General features: G+C 39.4%; 1 protein-coding gene across 5 annotated transcripts in view; it reads right to left on the minus strand.

The window, feature by feature from the left end:
• VPS50 (VPS50 subunit of EARP/GARPII complex) overlaps nucleotides 1–18,136 on the minus strand; it is a 194,419-nt gene that overhangs the window by 159,397 nt on the left and 16,886 nt on the right. For 3 of the 5 annotated variants that reach the window (XM_077808090.1, XM_077808088.1, XM_077808089.1), the window contains exons 3-4: nucleotides 2,607–2,729; nucleotides 1,902–1,973 (exon numbers count right to left, since the gene is read on the minus strand). In XM_077808090.1, the coding sequence (XP_077664216.1) occupies nucleotides 1,902–1,973; nucleotides 2,607–2,729 (195 nt within the window). Of the gene's footprint in view, nucleotides 1–1,901; nucleotides 1,974–2,606; nucleotides 2,730–3,084; nucleotides 3,188–5,816; nucleotides 5,887–18,136 lie in introns of all 5 variants that reach the window. The other 2 variants (XM_077808091.1, XM_077808092.1) reach the window with 2 other exon arrangements.

The following is an 18,136-nucleotide window of genomic DNA, read 5'->3' on the forward strand; positions in this document are numbered from 1 at the left end:
TGTCTCCAAGTGGGCTCTTTCCCTGTTCTTTGTTTAACACGGTTGGTGGTGGCAGCATAGGGTTCTAGGACAAGGCAAAGTTTGTACCTTGGGGAAGTTTTTAACCTAAGCTGGTAATAATAATCTTAGGGGGTCTTTCATGCAGGTCCCCACATCTGTGCCCTAGAGTTCAGAGTGGGGAAAGAACCTTGACAAGTAGCCTGTGTGTAACAATATTTTTAGAATTGTACACAAAAAATGAGATGCAGAATTCTGTGGTGCTGACATACATAAAATGTGTTAATGTCTTCTTAACACTATTGATTTAAATTTTAAATTGGTTTGGCCCCAGGTAATTATATCCCACACAAGATTTAACAGGGAGAAGAAAGATAAAATTTATACCAATCACCCAGGTCTCCTGCAAAAACACCTCATTGATTTCTTTCACCATATGGCAAATGGTTACTGTCAACAGGATCTAGAAGTGGAAAGGACACCCTGCCCAAATGACAATACCCTCCTATGCTAGGAAGAAATTTAAAACAGATTAAGGAAGACGTAAACAACAGTCTTGAGGAAAATAATCATGAAAAGATATTTCTGCTGTTTACTAAAGAATTTGTCTCACAAAAATTTAAATATTTTTATTTGCAATTTGCTTTTTCCTTTGTGTGTGCACTGTGGTTGAGAAATCCTTTTACTTATATGGTGTGGACAGTCAGCATTTGGCAGATACAGAGACAACTGGTTCCCCCTCCATCAAAAGTCATCTCTCTGTCCTGAATATTCTCCAGTAGATTTTCATGCTGTCACCAGATGTCCGCTGCGAAACTTTTCTTCTTGGTGAAGAAAAAAAGAGCCCTGTTCCCTTTGGAATCTCATTCTTCCATCTCTTGAGGATGAAAAGACTGAAAAGTGCTGGCACATGTTTAACAGGCTGATACCTGTAGAACTTCAAAGCCAAGCTCTAAGAGAAGAAATCTTGAAGACACACAAGGTTGAAGGACTGAGGCTTTTTTGTACTGTGAAGAGTCTAGTTACAGAATCAGTGTTTTTCTTCCTAATATTTCACTCATTTTAAAAACATGATTAAGCTTCCTATAGTAGTTTCAATAATGGCTATACTCCAATAAACTCTAAAAGTTACAGGAAGTTAATGCCTGATCTAATTACAGATATTTAAAAGACCAATGAACCAATAATTAATATTTTGGTAGGAAATATATTCTAGAAGGTGTATAATGTATTGCAAGAAAATGTAAGAAGTACCCTTGTGAGGTTATCCAACAGCTACACTGATTTTTTTCCCCATAATCATGAAAGGAAGCTACCACCAATTCTCATATTTTATTTGTCTCATTCCACAATAATTGTGCACCAGCGTTCACTAGAAGACATCCACACTGGGAAAGAATAAAATTTGGCAAGGTAAAAATATAGCAAACCACCAACTGCAAATATAAACAGCCAACAAGATAGCTGTGCAGCTACATAATAGATTTGTATTTTGTTTAAGCTGTTTTTACATTACCAAAATTTCCTCAAAAGAGCAAAAAGTTAAAGAAGTTACAGTGCTGAGAGCAACATATATTTCCTTGTCTTTCAAAGTACTGGTAGACCTGAACATAGCCAATGAGGAAAGTCGATACTGCTGAAGAAAAAAGTGGTATACTGGTAAGACCTGAGGCCAAGTTGACCATCACATTTTACTGATCTTGATTTTCCACTATAAAAAAAAAAACAAAAAACATAAAACTTAGTGCTAACTTAACTGGGTTAATACCTTTAAGGATCCAAGATTATTTTCAGCCCCATGTCATGATATTCTTAATAAATATAGGAAGAACTACTGGATCTTACAACACGTCAGTAGCATCAAGTTCTACACACTCAACAAAGGAGGACACAGTTTTACTTACAGCAGCTTGTTGTTGCTTTAATTTGTCTCTGTATTCTTCCATTTCTTGAAGACTAAGAACTGCAGGAAGCTTCTGTATGTAGAAGACAAAATTAAAACCAATGAAAAATGAATGTAGATGAAGTGTACATATAATTAAATGCGTTTAGGAAACAATCTAATCTGCATTTAAAGTAAGGCAATGATAAACAATAAAAAGTCAGAGTTACATTATGGTGAGTATCCAGTAATGGATAATCAAAATCTCAGAGCTTTTTCTTCTATTCAACAGATTATGTACACACACGCGCACACACACACAGCAGAATCAACACGCAACATATTCTAGTTTTGGTTACTAACAAAATAAAGCCAAAAATACAGTTTTGCTGCCAAATCTAATCAATTTCCCAGTTTTAATTATTTGGGCCATTTCATAAACAATTTGATTTTTAAACTGTTTGGAAGCCCAATGGGCTGGATCCTATAGCCACTGAATTCAATGGGAAGATTCCCATTGATATCAATGGGTTTTGGATCAAGCCCTATACAACCACAGCATGACAGAGAAATCTTAATTCTGGGTTAAGGAAAAAGATAAGTCACACAAATAAATATTAGAAGTCAAGATGAAAGGGTGAACATTGACTAAAATAAATGTCATCGATTAATGTCTTTTAGAATACTGACTTGGTGGGGGGGGAAGAGGAGGAGGAAGACTTCTTACCTCCAACTCGTACTTCACAATATCAAAGGAATCATTGGAAAAATACACTTCTTCAATGCTGTTAATTATTTCTTGCTGGGCTTGAGGATCGGTTGGTTGTTCCCGGAGTTCTCTCAGCTCCTCCTTAACAAAAATATTGATTTTTAGTAAATGTAACTACATAGAAGGAACACTGCACTCTCAAGACAACCTGCTTTCCAAAGCCATTATACAAGTGTGAGAGCCCTGGGTACAAAACAGAAACAGCTGTATTTTTCAGTCTGTTCCAAATATTGGACGTGGGAGAATAGCAGAACTCATGCTATAACTGCTGTGAATTGCCTAGTTATCGCTGTACCAATATACATTTTGTTCCTGAAACATGGTACAAATGTCTATGGGGTCATGTCTTTCCCCAGGTGTTCACAGCACTTAAGGAAAACTCAAAATAAAGCAAAATAGATCAGAGACCTATCTTTCAGAAGTGCTAAGCACTCACCACTTCAACTGAAGTCACGAGGAACCAATTAAGTGCTTGGCACTATTTCAAATCACGTCAAAGTGGTTGAGTTTAAAGGCAAAGTTAACAGGCAGAGTCTTTCCTAAATAAATGATAGACATTCTCTGTTAAAATATTGTGATTTGTTATGTTCCTGAAAGAATCAGACAAGGTACAGTACAGCAGTCTATTTCCATTAACTAAATTGTTTCAGAATATTTCAAAGTGAATTAAATATATTTGAAAACTAAATAGAGAGCTTTGCCCTCAAAGTTAGTTTTTCTAGTTTAAATAAGCTGAGGGAATATTTCCATAAAATATTCATGTTAACCATTTCTTAGACGTTAGTGTATTAATTTCTTAGGAGGGAAAAATGACCAGAATTTTATGTTAGTAAGCTTCAAGCAAGTTAGAACACACACAGTAAAACCAGAAAAATGAGGCTATAAATCGGTGACCTATCTCCACTACAGTCAGTCAAGTCAGCAACATATCAATTAGATAGCAAATAACCATGCCACACAACACCAATCCCACTGGCCCCTGCTAATGTCAGGCAATATCTTAATGGTTAATGATAACTAAGATTCTGACAGATCTTTAAGGAAAAAAAGAGAGAGAGAGAGAGACATCCGACTTCTATCGCAAAGACAAATTGCCCATAACCCTCAGGCAATTAGACAGCTACATTGGACACTTAACTGAAAGATTTAAAAAAAAAAAAAAAAGAGGACTCCAGAAATTTTGAATTGTGCTGCCACCTTCTCAACAACTGTACCCAAACAAGGTAGGTTAGGTGGGTAGAGGTCAGCCTCAAAGTGATGATATAGTACGCAAAGTCCAAATGAACATTTTTGAGGTAAAATGGTATTTTGCCATCCCTTAAGGAAGTGTAAATCTTCAATACCACGACTCCTTGCTTTAACAAAAAAAAGGCACACACAGACACACACGCATGCCATGAAGTTGCAGTTTGGTGTTCCATTCAGCACATGTAGTGCCTAAGCAAGTGAATATGACTAAAATTCAATTTTAGACAACTTGGCGTTGGTCCCCTCCAGACATGGATCTGTACCACTTCAGATGGATGACAGTATGGCAGCCCAAATCTACCAAGTACTTCCACCTGCAATATTTCCACTCTGCAGAAGCTAAATAAAAAACCTCATTTGTCTCCACAACCACCACAGCACAGGAATTTAAACAGTATCTCTGAAGCAGTTTTTCAGCCTTGGACGGAGACAACTCATCTCCATGCCGTGCATTTTATTTGCAATAGGTTGTCCGTGTACCAATGGGAGCTTTGAGGAAGACAGACAACATTTAGGAGATATTTTGTTAATAACCACAGACAAATCCTATCATCCCCACCAGGTCAGCAACAGAATGGTCCACTGGCTGAGCAGTACAATCCCTAATGATCCATGTCTGGAGGGGACGAATGCCAAGTTGTCTCAAAATGAATTTCAGCTATGTTCACATGCTGAGGTACTATCTGTGCAGGATGGAACACCAAACTACAACCTCCTGGCTTGACAAGTACAATGAAATTACATTTATCTGCAGCTTCAGATGGAGGCTATATTAAAATAAAACTGATGGCTTGAAAAAAAAATGTGTGGGAGGTGAGAGTTCTTCTGAACAAAGGAGAAAATAGTCACTACTTGGCTCTCAGCAATACGAAAAAATGTGGGAGTTTTTTGTTTAGGCAAAGTTACAATAAAAACATTGATATACTACATCATACATTACTTATTATATATTGAGGATCAGCTTAATATTCAAAGAACCTGGCTAGAAAAAAGTTTTTCTATCTACTATTTTATTTTGGAGAGTAGCTTTGGCCCAACCCTTTACAACTTCAGACATCTACACACAGTCAACACCAAGAAATTTAGGCTGAACTAAGATAATATTCAGTAAATACAATGAACCATTTTCATCATTTTTAGTGTAAACCCACCAAATTCTATGCAGTTACAGAGGATGAATCTGACCTCCTGAGTACATCTTAGTTATAAAGAGTGATCTCAGCCTCAAACTTCGAGAAACTGAACTAATTCCCACTCATTAATTTTGGCATGTTGCATGGTAACACTAGCCAGGAGGACTGGAGCTGACTTGCAGTTTCACTCAAACTATGCTCAGACAGCAAATCAAAGATTCCAGGAGAGGTTTGCTCCTTTAATCCAAAGCCCTTAGTAGTTTTGTTTTTTCCAGGGGCAAGGGAGACACTTTTTTTTATTATTTTTTGTTGTTGTTTATTGGAGGGTTTTTTCTCTCCACAACACAACCCCTCCACAACACAACCACCACCACCCCCGACAAATCTCTAAAACAAAAGAATCATTTCGACTCATCCAACAGCATGCAACATTCCAGCTTGTAAATTTAGGACTAGGACAGTCTAACCACTAGTGTATTATTTGATCAGTCCAAGCCTCATAATTCACATTTATAACAGCTACAACTTTTAAATGCTTTTCTTTATAAAGGAAATAGACCAGGTCAAAAACTATGTCTGACTTCTTTTTGTGAAAAGAACAAATCTGAAGTCAATAAGTTGTCCATAGCCAGCCGGGCGGTTTAATAGTAGCACACACTAGCATTAGGACATCAAAATTAAAGAGTCATTCAATCCTTTACTCCCCAGAGCAGTAGGGGGTTGGACATGACATTAGCATCTCTCATGGAAAGTTTCTCCCACTGCTTCAATAGGTCACAGAATGTACCTAAACATCCCCTGGGTTCACTGTCAGGGACTCGCAATTAGCATGGGGGACCCTGTCCCAGAGGTTGTTCCTGTTAGGGGGTAAAAGACAGAAACATTTCTTAGAAGAGAGGAGTAACAGGCTTGCCTTTCACAAAAAGACAAAATACCACCCTGGGTCAAGGCTCCATAGTATAGGAACACTTCACAAGTGGAGTTGTCCCAGGCTATGCACTAACTCAGCAGATCTGCTGAATGCCCCAGACCAAAGTGCCCAACTTTATAATCGGGGGTAGCCTTATTAGTCTGTATTCACAAAAACAACAAGGAGTCTGGTGGCATTGTTGTTTCAACTTTATAATCCACCACAATTAGCTCAAAAGTCCCCAGACATAGTAGGGTGGTTGCATGACCACAATTCCACCAGCAGGGGGCCTCAGTCTTTGTTCCACTGGGCAGAGACATCAGATTTTAGGCAGTAAATCTGACCCAGGATTTTTAATCTACCAGTGGCCGTGTTTTACAAATACTTAAATCCCTATAAATCCTTAAAAGTCACTGCAAAACACAAACAAAACATCTACAAAGAGAATTCCAATGATAAATAAATATAATAGAGGGCATGGGAAGATAGAATGTCTTTATACACAATCAGTTTTAATAGGCTCACTAAATAGTCCCTAGCTCCCCACATTATTCAAAATAATGTAAATTCATACTTTACATCAAAACAAGAGAGACCCCAAAAAGCAGCACACTGAACACAAGAATGGCCATACTGGGTCAGACCAATGGTCCATATAGCCCAGTAGCCTGTCTTCCAACAGTGGCCAACTGCTTTTCTGGAAGAGTAGAAAGAGCAAAGAGGATAACATAACAGCATGAAGTCAGTGACCCATCTGTACTAACATTTTTCACAATGAAAGAAAAATAAACCAACAGTAATTGCTTGCTCTAATATTTTGAAAAGAAATGGGATTTCAAGCTTCTTGAGTTGAAGAGATTTAATAGTGCTTCTGGTGAGACGTGCTGCTCAAGAGTTAAAGTAATAAAATAGAAGTACGCATGATTACATGAAATAGGTTATATCACTGCATGCAGTAATTTTTTCATCATCTTATTTTCAGAAGTAAACAGAGAGAGTCTCTTTGAAAATGTTCTTTCAACCCCAGCTGTTGTGATTGACTATGTTTAGTTGCCATCTGGTGGAAAACCTGTGCAACTGTAGTTCAAAAGGGAATTTTGCTTTTAATATACGTTTACCTAAGAAAGCTTAGTTCAGGGACAATTTTCACAAAGCCCTACTCTTCACCCAGATTTCTAGTGGGCTTGATGGATGCATGATGAATTTGAGGAATCTAGCCAAGATCACAGTGACTAAAGAACAAACATTTTGGTGGTCTGATATAAGCCATGGTCATCAGTGGATAGTAATCTTAATATGCAAGTATATACATACACTGAGCAGTGGAGCAGCAAGAAAGATGTTTAATGGACTGGATGGTACAATGGATTGGTAATTGGATATCAAGCCTGTTACGTCTAGATCATTAGCTTGAATCCAGCCCATAAAAAAACAAGATCAATTTTATGTCTGAAGAGCGCTGTACAAAAATCATCATCTTACAGCTTTTTAATGGCTTATATGAAATGACTTTGGTCTCAATCCCATTCCCAATGAACATGTACGCATAGCATCATACACTTCTACCAAATTTGGCATTCTTGTTGGCTCTCTCAGCTAAGTGGCAAGAACTGAATGAGCACAACAATTAGTTACCCTCTCACCGATAGAAGAAGGTCCCCCGCAAGTCAGGTTTAAGGTACATTGATATGGATGGGCCTATTCTGTCTATATAGTACTGGTCCTGGGAATAACTGAAAGATTTCACTTAGGCAGAACTGAAAATCCAGCACTAAATTAACACAAAAAAACCCCACAAACCATGAAGTTCCCCACCTCTAGAGAAGCAAGCAGTACTGGGGTTGCTTTCATCGACCTTATTGACTGATTGTGGAATGGATTTGGATGTTAATGGGAGATTGCCTGCATATCGCTTCTATGCACAAAAGAAAGGAGGAGGGGGATGTCTGTATTTAAAAGGTTATTTAAAAACAAACCACTTTGATGAATCCCAACTTTTGAGCTCACCAAGGAGGTTTTTGTCGCCTGAAGACACACGTGCCCTAGTCAGCTGTAGCAAGGAACAGAACACATTTAGAGGCACATGGTTCGTTACCCTCACAACACACTGTATTTTATTTTAAAGGAGTCTACTCTAACCTGATGCTTTAATGTCCTTTAGAAAATCATTTCCTAGCAGTCTCCTGGATAAATCACAGCTTTGTGTCAGTACACAGAGACTCCTGTTACAAGCTAGTTTAAAACTCAATGTACTGTAAAATATCACCCATAAGGAACTGGCGGCTGATTTACAAACAAAAAAGTATTCAAAGGCGGAGGACTCGGATAGATTAATCTGTCCTCTGGGTCACTGCAAGTGAAATCACCTAACTTGTCATCTGAATGTTGGACTCCAAATTTTGTTGGTGTCTCTTTTTTCTGAGCTTTGTAATCACACGGGGAAAATATTTTAAAACACTTGAATTTCTAACAGTTTCCAAACTACTGACACAGCAAACTTTGTGAGATGGAAGAAGTGTTAAAATTCTGGACCGCTCTGAACATTTATATGGAAATCAGCATGGATATTTAATATCCTAGATCTAGACCTACATCTAGATCTCTTTATAGAATTAGCAGTTATGCACTATCTGGGAGAAGATGATTCTGCACAAAACTAAAAAGTGGTAAAGTTGTGATGACACACAGCTAACAAAGTGACTGAGAAATGGGAAAGCAATTCTATATTAACCTTCCCCAGAAGGACTATAGTCTCAGAGGTTGTTCAGACAAACATTCAGAAGAAATCCTGGGTTGTCCCACACATTCTTTTCTTGAAGACAAGCTAGATGGCTTGGTTCTCTTTCCATGGTCTGTGCCAAACATGCTGTTCACACACACACTAATCTACAAATAGACCTCACCATATGCTAGGACTACAAACACGCCATCATAAACTACAGCTCCTAGCCTGCCCATGCTCAACTGGACTAGTTCTCAGTAACTAAAGCCACTAAGGGCTAACCCAACCCCTCACCACTGAGAGGAGAGGATGTTCCAATCCACCCTGTGCACAAATCTTTAAGATTTGTTTCTTAAAGATTCAGTATCCCCCATCCCTTCAATTAAGATCTGAAAAAAGCTCAGTCTGTATCTGAGACATCCAACTAGTGTTCCAGCCCCACGCAACTTAATACCCCTAATATTTCTATGGTTAACACACATGGGGGGTGGCAGACTACTATTATTCAGGCATTTTCACAACATAAAACTTTATCCTCCTCCAGCCGCATTTACAGGATATTTTTAAAAGAAAAATCAATAATGCAAGTCTTTTAATATAAGATCTCATGTACATTCATCAATCCCAACATTTATTCAGAACAGACTGCCACAAGGAAATTAGGGACAGAGTGAGTCATATGGCAGTCACACAGAGAACAGATACACCAAGGAACAGAAAAAATAATCAGCATGTTATTAAAGTGTATGTGTTCAAATGCATCCATTTCTCCCAAGATGAAGTGTTTCACCTATGCATTCTTTACAGTGACGAATTCAGCAAGAGGTTTGCTGATGTTATTAGTTAAGATGTCTGTTTATGGACTGGTTTCAGAGTAGCAGCCGTGTTAGTCTATATTCGCAAAAAGAAAAGGAGTACTTGTGGCACCTTAGAGACGAACCAATTTATTTGAGCATAAGCTTTCGTGAGCTACAGCTCACTTCATGCAACTAAATTGGTTAGTCTCTAAGGTGTCACAAGTACTCCTTTTCTTTTTGTTTATGGACTGGTATATTCTTTGAAGTTTTCGCACCAGGACAGCCCATCTCCTATCAAAGAGGCTCACATCACTTGTGCTGCCAACATACCATTTCTCTTACCACAGTCACATGTTCATGATAGGGACACTTTACCCTGCCAGTTTTAATACTGCATGCATCCTTGCAGGATAACACTGCTGTCACCTGATCAGAGGGGTCCCTTTACTGTATAAGGTCACCAAAACACACCCAGCAACGGAGAGAGATAGGCCAGTGGAGAATACTTTGTTGAACTATTACTGGTCCTGAAGTTGTGTATTTTTAAATAGACCATTACATGGTCAAATACTGGATTTGTCTCCACACATTTCCTGTATCTCTTACCCTTCTGAGTCATGTGTTTTGTCTTGACTAATGCAAATGATGGGCTATAGATATGGAATCACCACTTCAACTGCATTTCCTCACCTGGAATACTGTGTGCAGTTCTGGTCTCCCATGTTTAAGAAGGATGAATTCAAACTGGAACAGGTACAGAGAAGGGCTACTAGGATGATCCGAGGAATGGAAAACTTGTCTTATGAAAGGAGACTCAAGGAGCTTGGCTTGTTTAGCCTAACTAAAAGAAGGTTGAGGGGAGATATGATTGCTCTCTATAAATATATCAGAGGGATAAATACCAGAGAGGCAGAGGAATTATTTAAGCTCAGTACCAATGTGGACACAAGAACAAATGGATATAAACTGGCCACCAGGAAGTTTAGACTTGAAATTAGATGAAGGTTTCTAACCATCAGAGGAGTGAAGTTTTGGAATAGCCTTCCAAGGGAAGCAGTGAGGGCAAAAGATCTATCTGGCTTTAAGATTAAACTCGATAAGTTTATGGAGGAGATGGTATGATGGGATAACATGGTTTTGGTAATTAAATATTCATGGTAAATAGGCCTAATGGCCTGTGATGGGGTGTTAGATGGGGTGGGATCTGAGTTACACAGGAAAAAATTTTCTGTAGCATCTGGCTGGTGAATCTTGCCCACATGCACAGGGTATAGCGGATCGCCATATTTGGGGTCGGGAAGGAATTTCCCTCCAGGGCAGATTGGAAGAGGCCCTGGAGATTTTTCGCCTTCCTCTGTAGCATGGGGCATGGGTCACTTGCTGGAGGATTCTCTGCTCCTTGAAATCTTTAAACCACGATTTGAGGACTTAAATAGCTCAGACATTGGTGAGAGGTTTTTTGCAGGAGCAGGTCGGTGAAATTCTGTGGCCTGTGTTGTGCAGGAGGTCAGACTAGATGATCATAATGGTCCCTTCTGACCTTAGTATCTATGATAAAAAAAATAAGGGGTGGTTTCAGGTGGGTCACCCAGCTATTTACTAGAGTGTCTCGCTCAAAAGTGGTTGGACCTTATTGTAGAAAAGGGCAACAAAAATTATTAGGAGTATGGAAAAGCTTCCATATGAGGAGAAATTAATAAGACTGGGACTTTTCAGCTTGGAAAAGAGACGACTAAGGAGGGATATAATGGAGGTCTATAAAATCATGACTAGTGTGGAGAAAGTAAATAAGGAAGTGTTATTTACTCCGTCTCATAACACAAAAACTAGGGGTCACCAAATGAAATTAATACGCAGCAGGTTTAAAACAAACAAAAGGAAGTACTTCTTCATACAATGCATAGATCAGCCTGTGTAACTCCTTGCCAAAGGATGTTGTGAAGGCCAGACTATTCAAAAAAGAACTAGATAAGGTCATGGAAGACAGGTCCATTAAAAGCTATTAGTCGGGATGGACAGGGATGCAAAACCAAGACCTTCTGATGGTTGCATGCGTGTTATACCTAACAAGCACACTGGTGCTGCTCTGGTATTGTCCCTGAAGGTGCAATCTGCACTACTGACTGAGCAGGCTTATTCTATATGCCCAATTCTGCCATTTTCAATTTGAAGGTAGGATGTGCAGTAGTTGTTAGTGCATATACACCACATGATGCAAGACCTGATGCTGACAAAGATGCTTGTTATGCCATGCTAGAAGATATTGTATCTAGGTCAACACGCCAACTCCATATTGTCATCTTAGGAGATATAAATATGAGGCTATATCCCCCAAGGATCTGTACTGGGACCTGTGCTGTTCAACTTATTCATAAATGGAAAAAGGAGATAAACAGTGAAGTGGCAAAGTTTGCAGGCAATACTAAATTACTCAAGACAGTTAAGTCCACAACTGACTGCGAAGAATTACAAAGGGATCTCACAAAACCGGATTATTAAGCAACACAATGACAATCTAAGTTTATAAGTGCAAAGTAATGCTGATATGTGTAAAGCACACTGGAAAATATAATCCCAACTATACATACAAAATGATTGGCTCTAAATTAGGTGTTATTACTCAAAGATCTTGGCGTCATCATGGATAGTTCTCTGAAAACATCTGCTCAAATGTGTAGCTGCAGTCAAAGGAAGCTAACAATGTTAGGAACCATTAGGAAAGGGATAGATAAGATAGAAAATATAATAACACCACACATAAATGGTGTGGAGAAAGAGAAGAGAGAAGTGGTATTTACTCCTTAACAGAACACAACAAACAAGGGTCACCCAATGAAATTAATAGGCAGCAGGTTTAAAACAAGAAAGAAGAGGTACTTCTTCACACAACAGTTAACCTGTGGAACTCAATGCCAAGGGATGTTGTGAAGGCCAAAAACTATAACTGGGTACAAAAAAAAAAAAAAACAACAACAGATAAGTTGACAGAGGATAGGTCCATCAATGGCTATTAACCAAGATTGTCATGATTGCAGTACCATGCTCTAGGTGTCCCTAAAACTCTGACTACCAGAAGCTGGGACTGGATAACAGGGCATGGATCACTTGATAATTGCCCTGCTCTGCTCATTCCCTCTACAGCAACTGGCACTGGCCACTGCCAGAAGACAGCATACTAGGTTAGATGGATCATCAGTCTGACCCATTATGACCATTCTTATGTTTTTAAATTGGCCAGGAAAGAGGTGGATTTGAACTGGTACTGGAATCACACAGGTTACAGAAAGAGAGTTCAGATAATGATTCACATCTACTAAAATATGCTTCCACAAATGGACTATTTTTAATGGCTATCTGGTTTCTGCACACAAATTGCCAGAAGTATAAATCTCAATATCCAATCCATATAGAATGTATGTGTATTTAAGAATGTATTCTGGAGCAAGATTAGCATTGAATCCTAACAACGATATTCTGTTTAACAAAGTTCCAGAGAAGGATATCTATTGCACTGAAACACTTCAATTTTGATAAGATGCATGATGAAGTGATCACTAACAGATATGTGATTTCCAATAATTATTTTATATTGGATGACCACCTGTCTACCACGAGGAAGAGTGGACTGTATTTTGGGATTCTATAAGAGACTGTGGGAACACAACTAGGAATAAGGAGAATAAAAAAAAGCAACAAAGATCATAGTATCAAATTATGGGAGAGGGAAAAAAAAAGAAAGAAAGAGGTGCAGTGCAGAATGGATGCACTTGGAAGGTCAGATCAAGTCAGTGAAGAAAGGAGGAAATGGACAAGGAAAAGAAATGTCATGAACAAGCAGTTAAGAGAGCCTGTCAGAATTATCATAATCAATGGTGGAATGATATGAAGCAGTGTATTGAGGAAGGCTCTGAAAGACATGACCATACATGTGTATTTGAGAAGCTGAAGCTCCTAACTGTACATCCATTATTGGTGTTTTCACCAGTTTAAGAACAGAAATGGAGAATACTGCCAGGATATTATCTTAAGCACTAGAATGAGCATTTTTGTGAATTAAATGAGCAGATCCCACCAAAACGCAGACTACAACTTAATCCAAAAAATGAACACTGGCAAAAGCGACTGCAATCAGCACAATGGATACTGCTATGCCAGTATGGGCTGCCTGAGCAGTTAGTGTGCCTCATGGAGAAATTGTATCATGATACAATTAGCAGTGTGAAAGTAAATAGTTATATTACAGACTAGTTTTTTTACAATCAGGAGTTCCCCGAAAATGTGTTCTCTTACTAATGTTGTTTAATATTCTAATAGATTACCTGACAACAGAGCTGACTAAGGCCAAAGTAGATGTGCAATTTAAAGATTCATCTTTAGAGGATCTCAAGTAATCAGATAGTTTTGTCTTACTCGGAGAGACTATTGGCCAACTATAGCTAATGCTAGAAGAGATATGAAGATGTGCAGAACCTATGGGACTTAAAATCAATGGTGATAAAACCAAATTTAAGCATGCCTCCTATAAAGCGGAAATGAGTGACCAGTAGATACTGCATGTAGATGGCAAGAACAGTGAAGGGATGACCAGCTTTATCTATCTGGGTAGTCAGTTGACAGCAGGAGGTTCTATATATGAAGAAATCACATCTGCCTTGCATCAGTGGCATTTCAGCATCGTCAAAGACCTCTATTTGGGCAGCAAGATGGGCTTGTCTTCACTACTAGGGAGATTGATGCTGCTGCAATCGATGCAACAGGTCTAGTGAAGACCCACTAAATTGATGGCAGAGCACTCTCCGGTTGACACCGGTACTCCAGCTCCCCAAGAAGAGCAAGTTAAGTCGACCAGAGAGCGTCTCCCATTGACACAGTACAGTGAAGACACCAGGGTAAGTCGACCTAAGTTACATCGACTCCAGCTATGTTATTCACGTAGCTTGAGTAGCATAACTTAGGTCGACTTACCCCGGGAGTGAAGACATTCCCTAAGATACGAGTGACACAGTGATCATAGTAGTGATGACAACTCCATTATATGGAGCAAAAACATGGCTGCTAACAGGTCAGGAGAAGAAACTAACAGTTTCAGTGTCAAAAGTTACAGCACACTCTTAATATCCATTGGTTTGACTTTGTCACAAATGAGGAGATACTTAGACTACCCTGACAAGTTGCAGTCTTGCATCAGTTGAAAACGAGATGACTGCAACAGTGAGGTCATGTCCAACCTGTAGGAGGTGGTACACTTTTACAGAAGGTTTATAGAGCTGAGATCGAAGGAAGCAGAGCACAAGGCTGACCACAAATAAGGATAGAAGAAATAATTTTGGAGGATTTCAGAAACCTAAACCCTCCCATATTGACTCTTGCCAAAAGACAAAGACTTGCAAGGTACCATTCAAGATGGAAGTCCATTCTATGTGCCACTACAGTTACATCATAGCCATATGGATCTGCTGCCGCTCTCACTCCCACCATCTTTTTCATCCTGCTCTGCCTGGAGCATGCATAATTCCCGAGAATAGAAGTGATGAAGAAGTATTTGAGGAGTGCCTATATAGAGAGATTGAAACAGGTGGTTCCTCCTGCACATTTATCTGGGTCAGCAGAAAGCTTCCAACCTGAAGACACTTGTACAAGTCACTGACCAGGATAGTAGGTTTTGGTTTTTGTTTTGTTTTTGTTTTTTTTTAAACTTCAGGAAGGCAAAAAGAGTTCCCAGTTAAGTTTGGTCCAAAATCAGAAACAGCCCATTTGTCTTCCATTGTAAGAGTAGCCAAATTCAGAATACTGGGGGAGTTGCAAGCACTTGACATTTCTCTCTGCTGACAACAAAGATGTGAGGGATGAATCCTGAGAACACTGTATGTAACAGCAATACTGACAGAAGGAATCCATGTATAATCTTCCAGCCTAGACTAATTTTATCAAAGATGGAGGTTACCAAAAAATCGCCTAAAACTCCAGGTTGAGAACCGTGGTTCACAGCTCCACTCTTCAGGTGCAATGGAACTTTCTATTACAAGGCTCTAAGCTCATTTATGCTTAGAGTAGCAGCTTTCCCAGGGCTGGTCTGAGACTATGGAGTGAACTCCCATAGGACTTACAGGCCATCAGAAACTTTACCACCTTCTGCTGCAAGTGCAAGGAGCACTTCTTCGACCTTGCCTTCTCCAATACCAACACATAGGAGTGTACATACAAAACACAACACCAACTACAAAACGTACCAAAATAATACACTGCACCACAAATGTAATTCTCCCCATGGGAAGAGTATGGCAAAGAATGAACTCCATGTGATATTGCAGGCACAGGATTGTATAATTGTATTATAAGAATAGAGGTACTAATGTATGTCTTGATTTCATTTTACCAGCCACCCCATTTGAATAGCAGAAGGAAATGACCCTTTGGGGCTAGGAGAGATTCTGTTTCCCATGCATTACAAATTAGGCCCTTTTAGTTCTTTGTTTTAAGGTTTAGCTAGTAAGAGACAGGATCCTGTATTGTGGCTATGTTAAATAGATTAGAGGAACGTTGAGGGCTTGGGCCCCGGTGTGAATTGTTTTAGTTATAAGATGTAGTAAGCTTTAATTTACAATGTCTTTTCCTTGATATAAAGTACTGCTGTTTGTATTCTTAAAGGTCTCCGTGAAAGACTGTGTGAATGAGGAATGTATGTATCAGGAAAAGATAAGGTGTGAAGGCCACTGTTATAGACAGATAGTCAAGGAAGGAGGAGCGAAGAGACTTAACGACATCAGAGAACCATCAGTGCGCATGCATAATGAAGGAAGGGCAGATTGACGACCCTAAGGTGGAGGCTGGCACCCCTAAAGACAAGACAATTGATTAAATCGAAACCAGGACAGACGACCCGCTCAGAGTAACCAGTCACAAACTTCACACAGCAAAATCCATAGACTTCAACAGAGAAAAAAAGACTATAAGAACAGAGTGCTTGGCCATGGGACTTTGGGTTCATCTTGCCACACTCCAGGAGCATAGGATCACGACCGACAGAGCCCTGCTCCCCTCTGCAACCAATCTGGCTGGCCACTAGATTGATCCAGACTCTGGACTGGTAACTATAAACATCAACTGGCAGGACTGTGTGCATGGGCAGGGGGAGGGTGTGATCGAAAAGCATATGCTAACTGTTGTATTCTCAATAAATGCGGCGTGCTGCCTTCTCCCCTATAAAAATCCTGTGTGCTTCTTATAAGTACAACATTTTGTGTACCTTGTATCACTTAGTGCTCCACTGGAAGATGCTCAGATACTAACAGTGATGAAGACAGTATAAGCACCTTTTTGGAATAGTACAGAACAGAGCAGTTTAACATCATGTTTGATGCAGAAGTGTCCCAAACCATGATGTTCTAATAATGAACAATCAGGAGAAATACTAGAAAGGCCAAGCGGTCAGCCTCACTTTCCATCACAAGCCAAGAGAATTCAACAGTTAAAAACCATTGCACAATACCAGACATCTTAAACTGTAGACTTGTAATTTTAAGTCTATTCAGCCCCTGTAATATACTGTAGATATAAATGTTGGATTTTAATTGAGCTCTTCCTCCCACCCCCCAACCCCCAGAAAAGGGAGGTAAAATGATGTTACTTATCCTTTCTGTTTCAGTCATGGTAGACCAGACGTCTCTAAACTGTGGGGCATGCCGCCCTAGACAGGCACGGAGGAGCGTTCGGGAGCAGGGCTGTGACTGCAGCCCGGGCCAGCCCCCACAGGGGATCGGGAGGGAGCGCCACCCTGCTCCAGCCATGGCCCCAGTCTTGGCCCCCTTACTCCTGTCCGCATCCCCCTGCTCCCAGAACCGCGGACCCACTCCCAGCCTCCAGGGAGGAGGAAGGGGACAACTGTGGTAGACATAAAAGACAATGTCTGCATTACACAGAACCTCTGATATTAAAAATCTTAAATAAATGTAAATGTCCCTGTCCACAAGAGTGATCTACTTTTAGATTGGTTTTGGTTTTATTTTCTGGGCTTAGAAAATTAGCTTCTAATATTGGGTTTAACTTTCAAAGCAATTCAGATCCATTTTTCAGATACATCTCAACAGGAATTTTACTGTTAACATCTATAGGAGAGGCTATGAAGAAACTAAGAGATTTAGCGAGAATGATTTTAAGAGAAATACCATAGCATAAATTATTGGATTATTTTTACCAAATTTGAGAAGTATCCACAATATGTATATCCAGTAATACATTAGTGTAGAAGCTAGTTTTATTCCACACAGATCCAATCTAATCCAAAACATCTTATTATTATTAGCCATACACATACAAATGTCTTGGCATTTGAATAGGACATGCCAGAGTCATATTCCTAAGCAGGGGAGTTTTAAATTTTACAGTAGCAATATTGGCTTAGGAAAAAGGCTATGGAAAGCCAAGGTGTTTTTTAAAACGTCAACATTTACTAAAGCTCTGCGTATTCTTAATACCTACAGTTCTTGACAATCGATGTTTTAAAAATTAGGGCCCTAGGAGTTGATTAGAAAGTATGAGGCTACGTATTTCCATTAGCAAGACATGGCAGCATCCTCAGGATGACTGCCTCTTCCAGGAATCCACATTAGCAGTGATCTCAGACTTTTCCTATTTACATGCAATGTAAATTCCTATTTTCTGCAAACTGCATGGAAACT

This window comes from Eretmochelys imbricata, chromosome 2 (genome assembly GCF_965152235.1).
Source record: "Eretmochelys imbricata isolate rEreImb1 chromosome 2, rEreImb1.hap1, whole genome shotgun sequence".
Taxonomy (NCBI): Eukaryota; Metazoa; Chordata; order Testudines; family Cheloniidae; genus Eretmochelys; species Eretmochelys imbricata.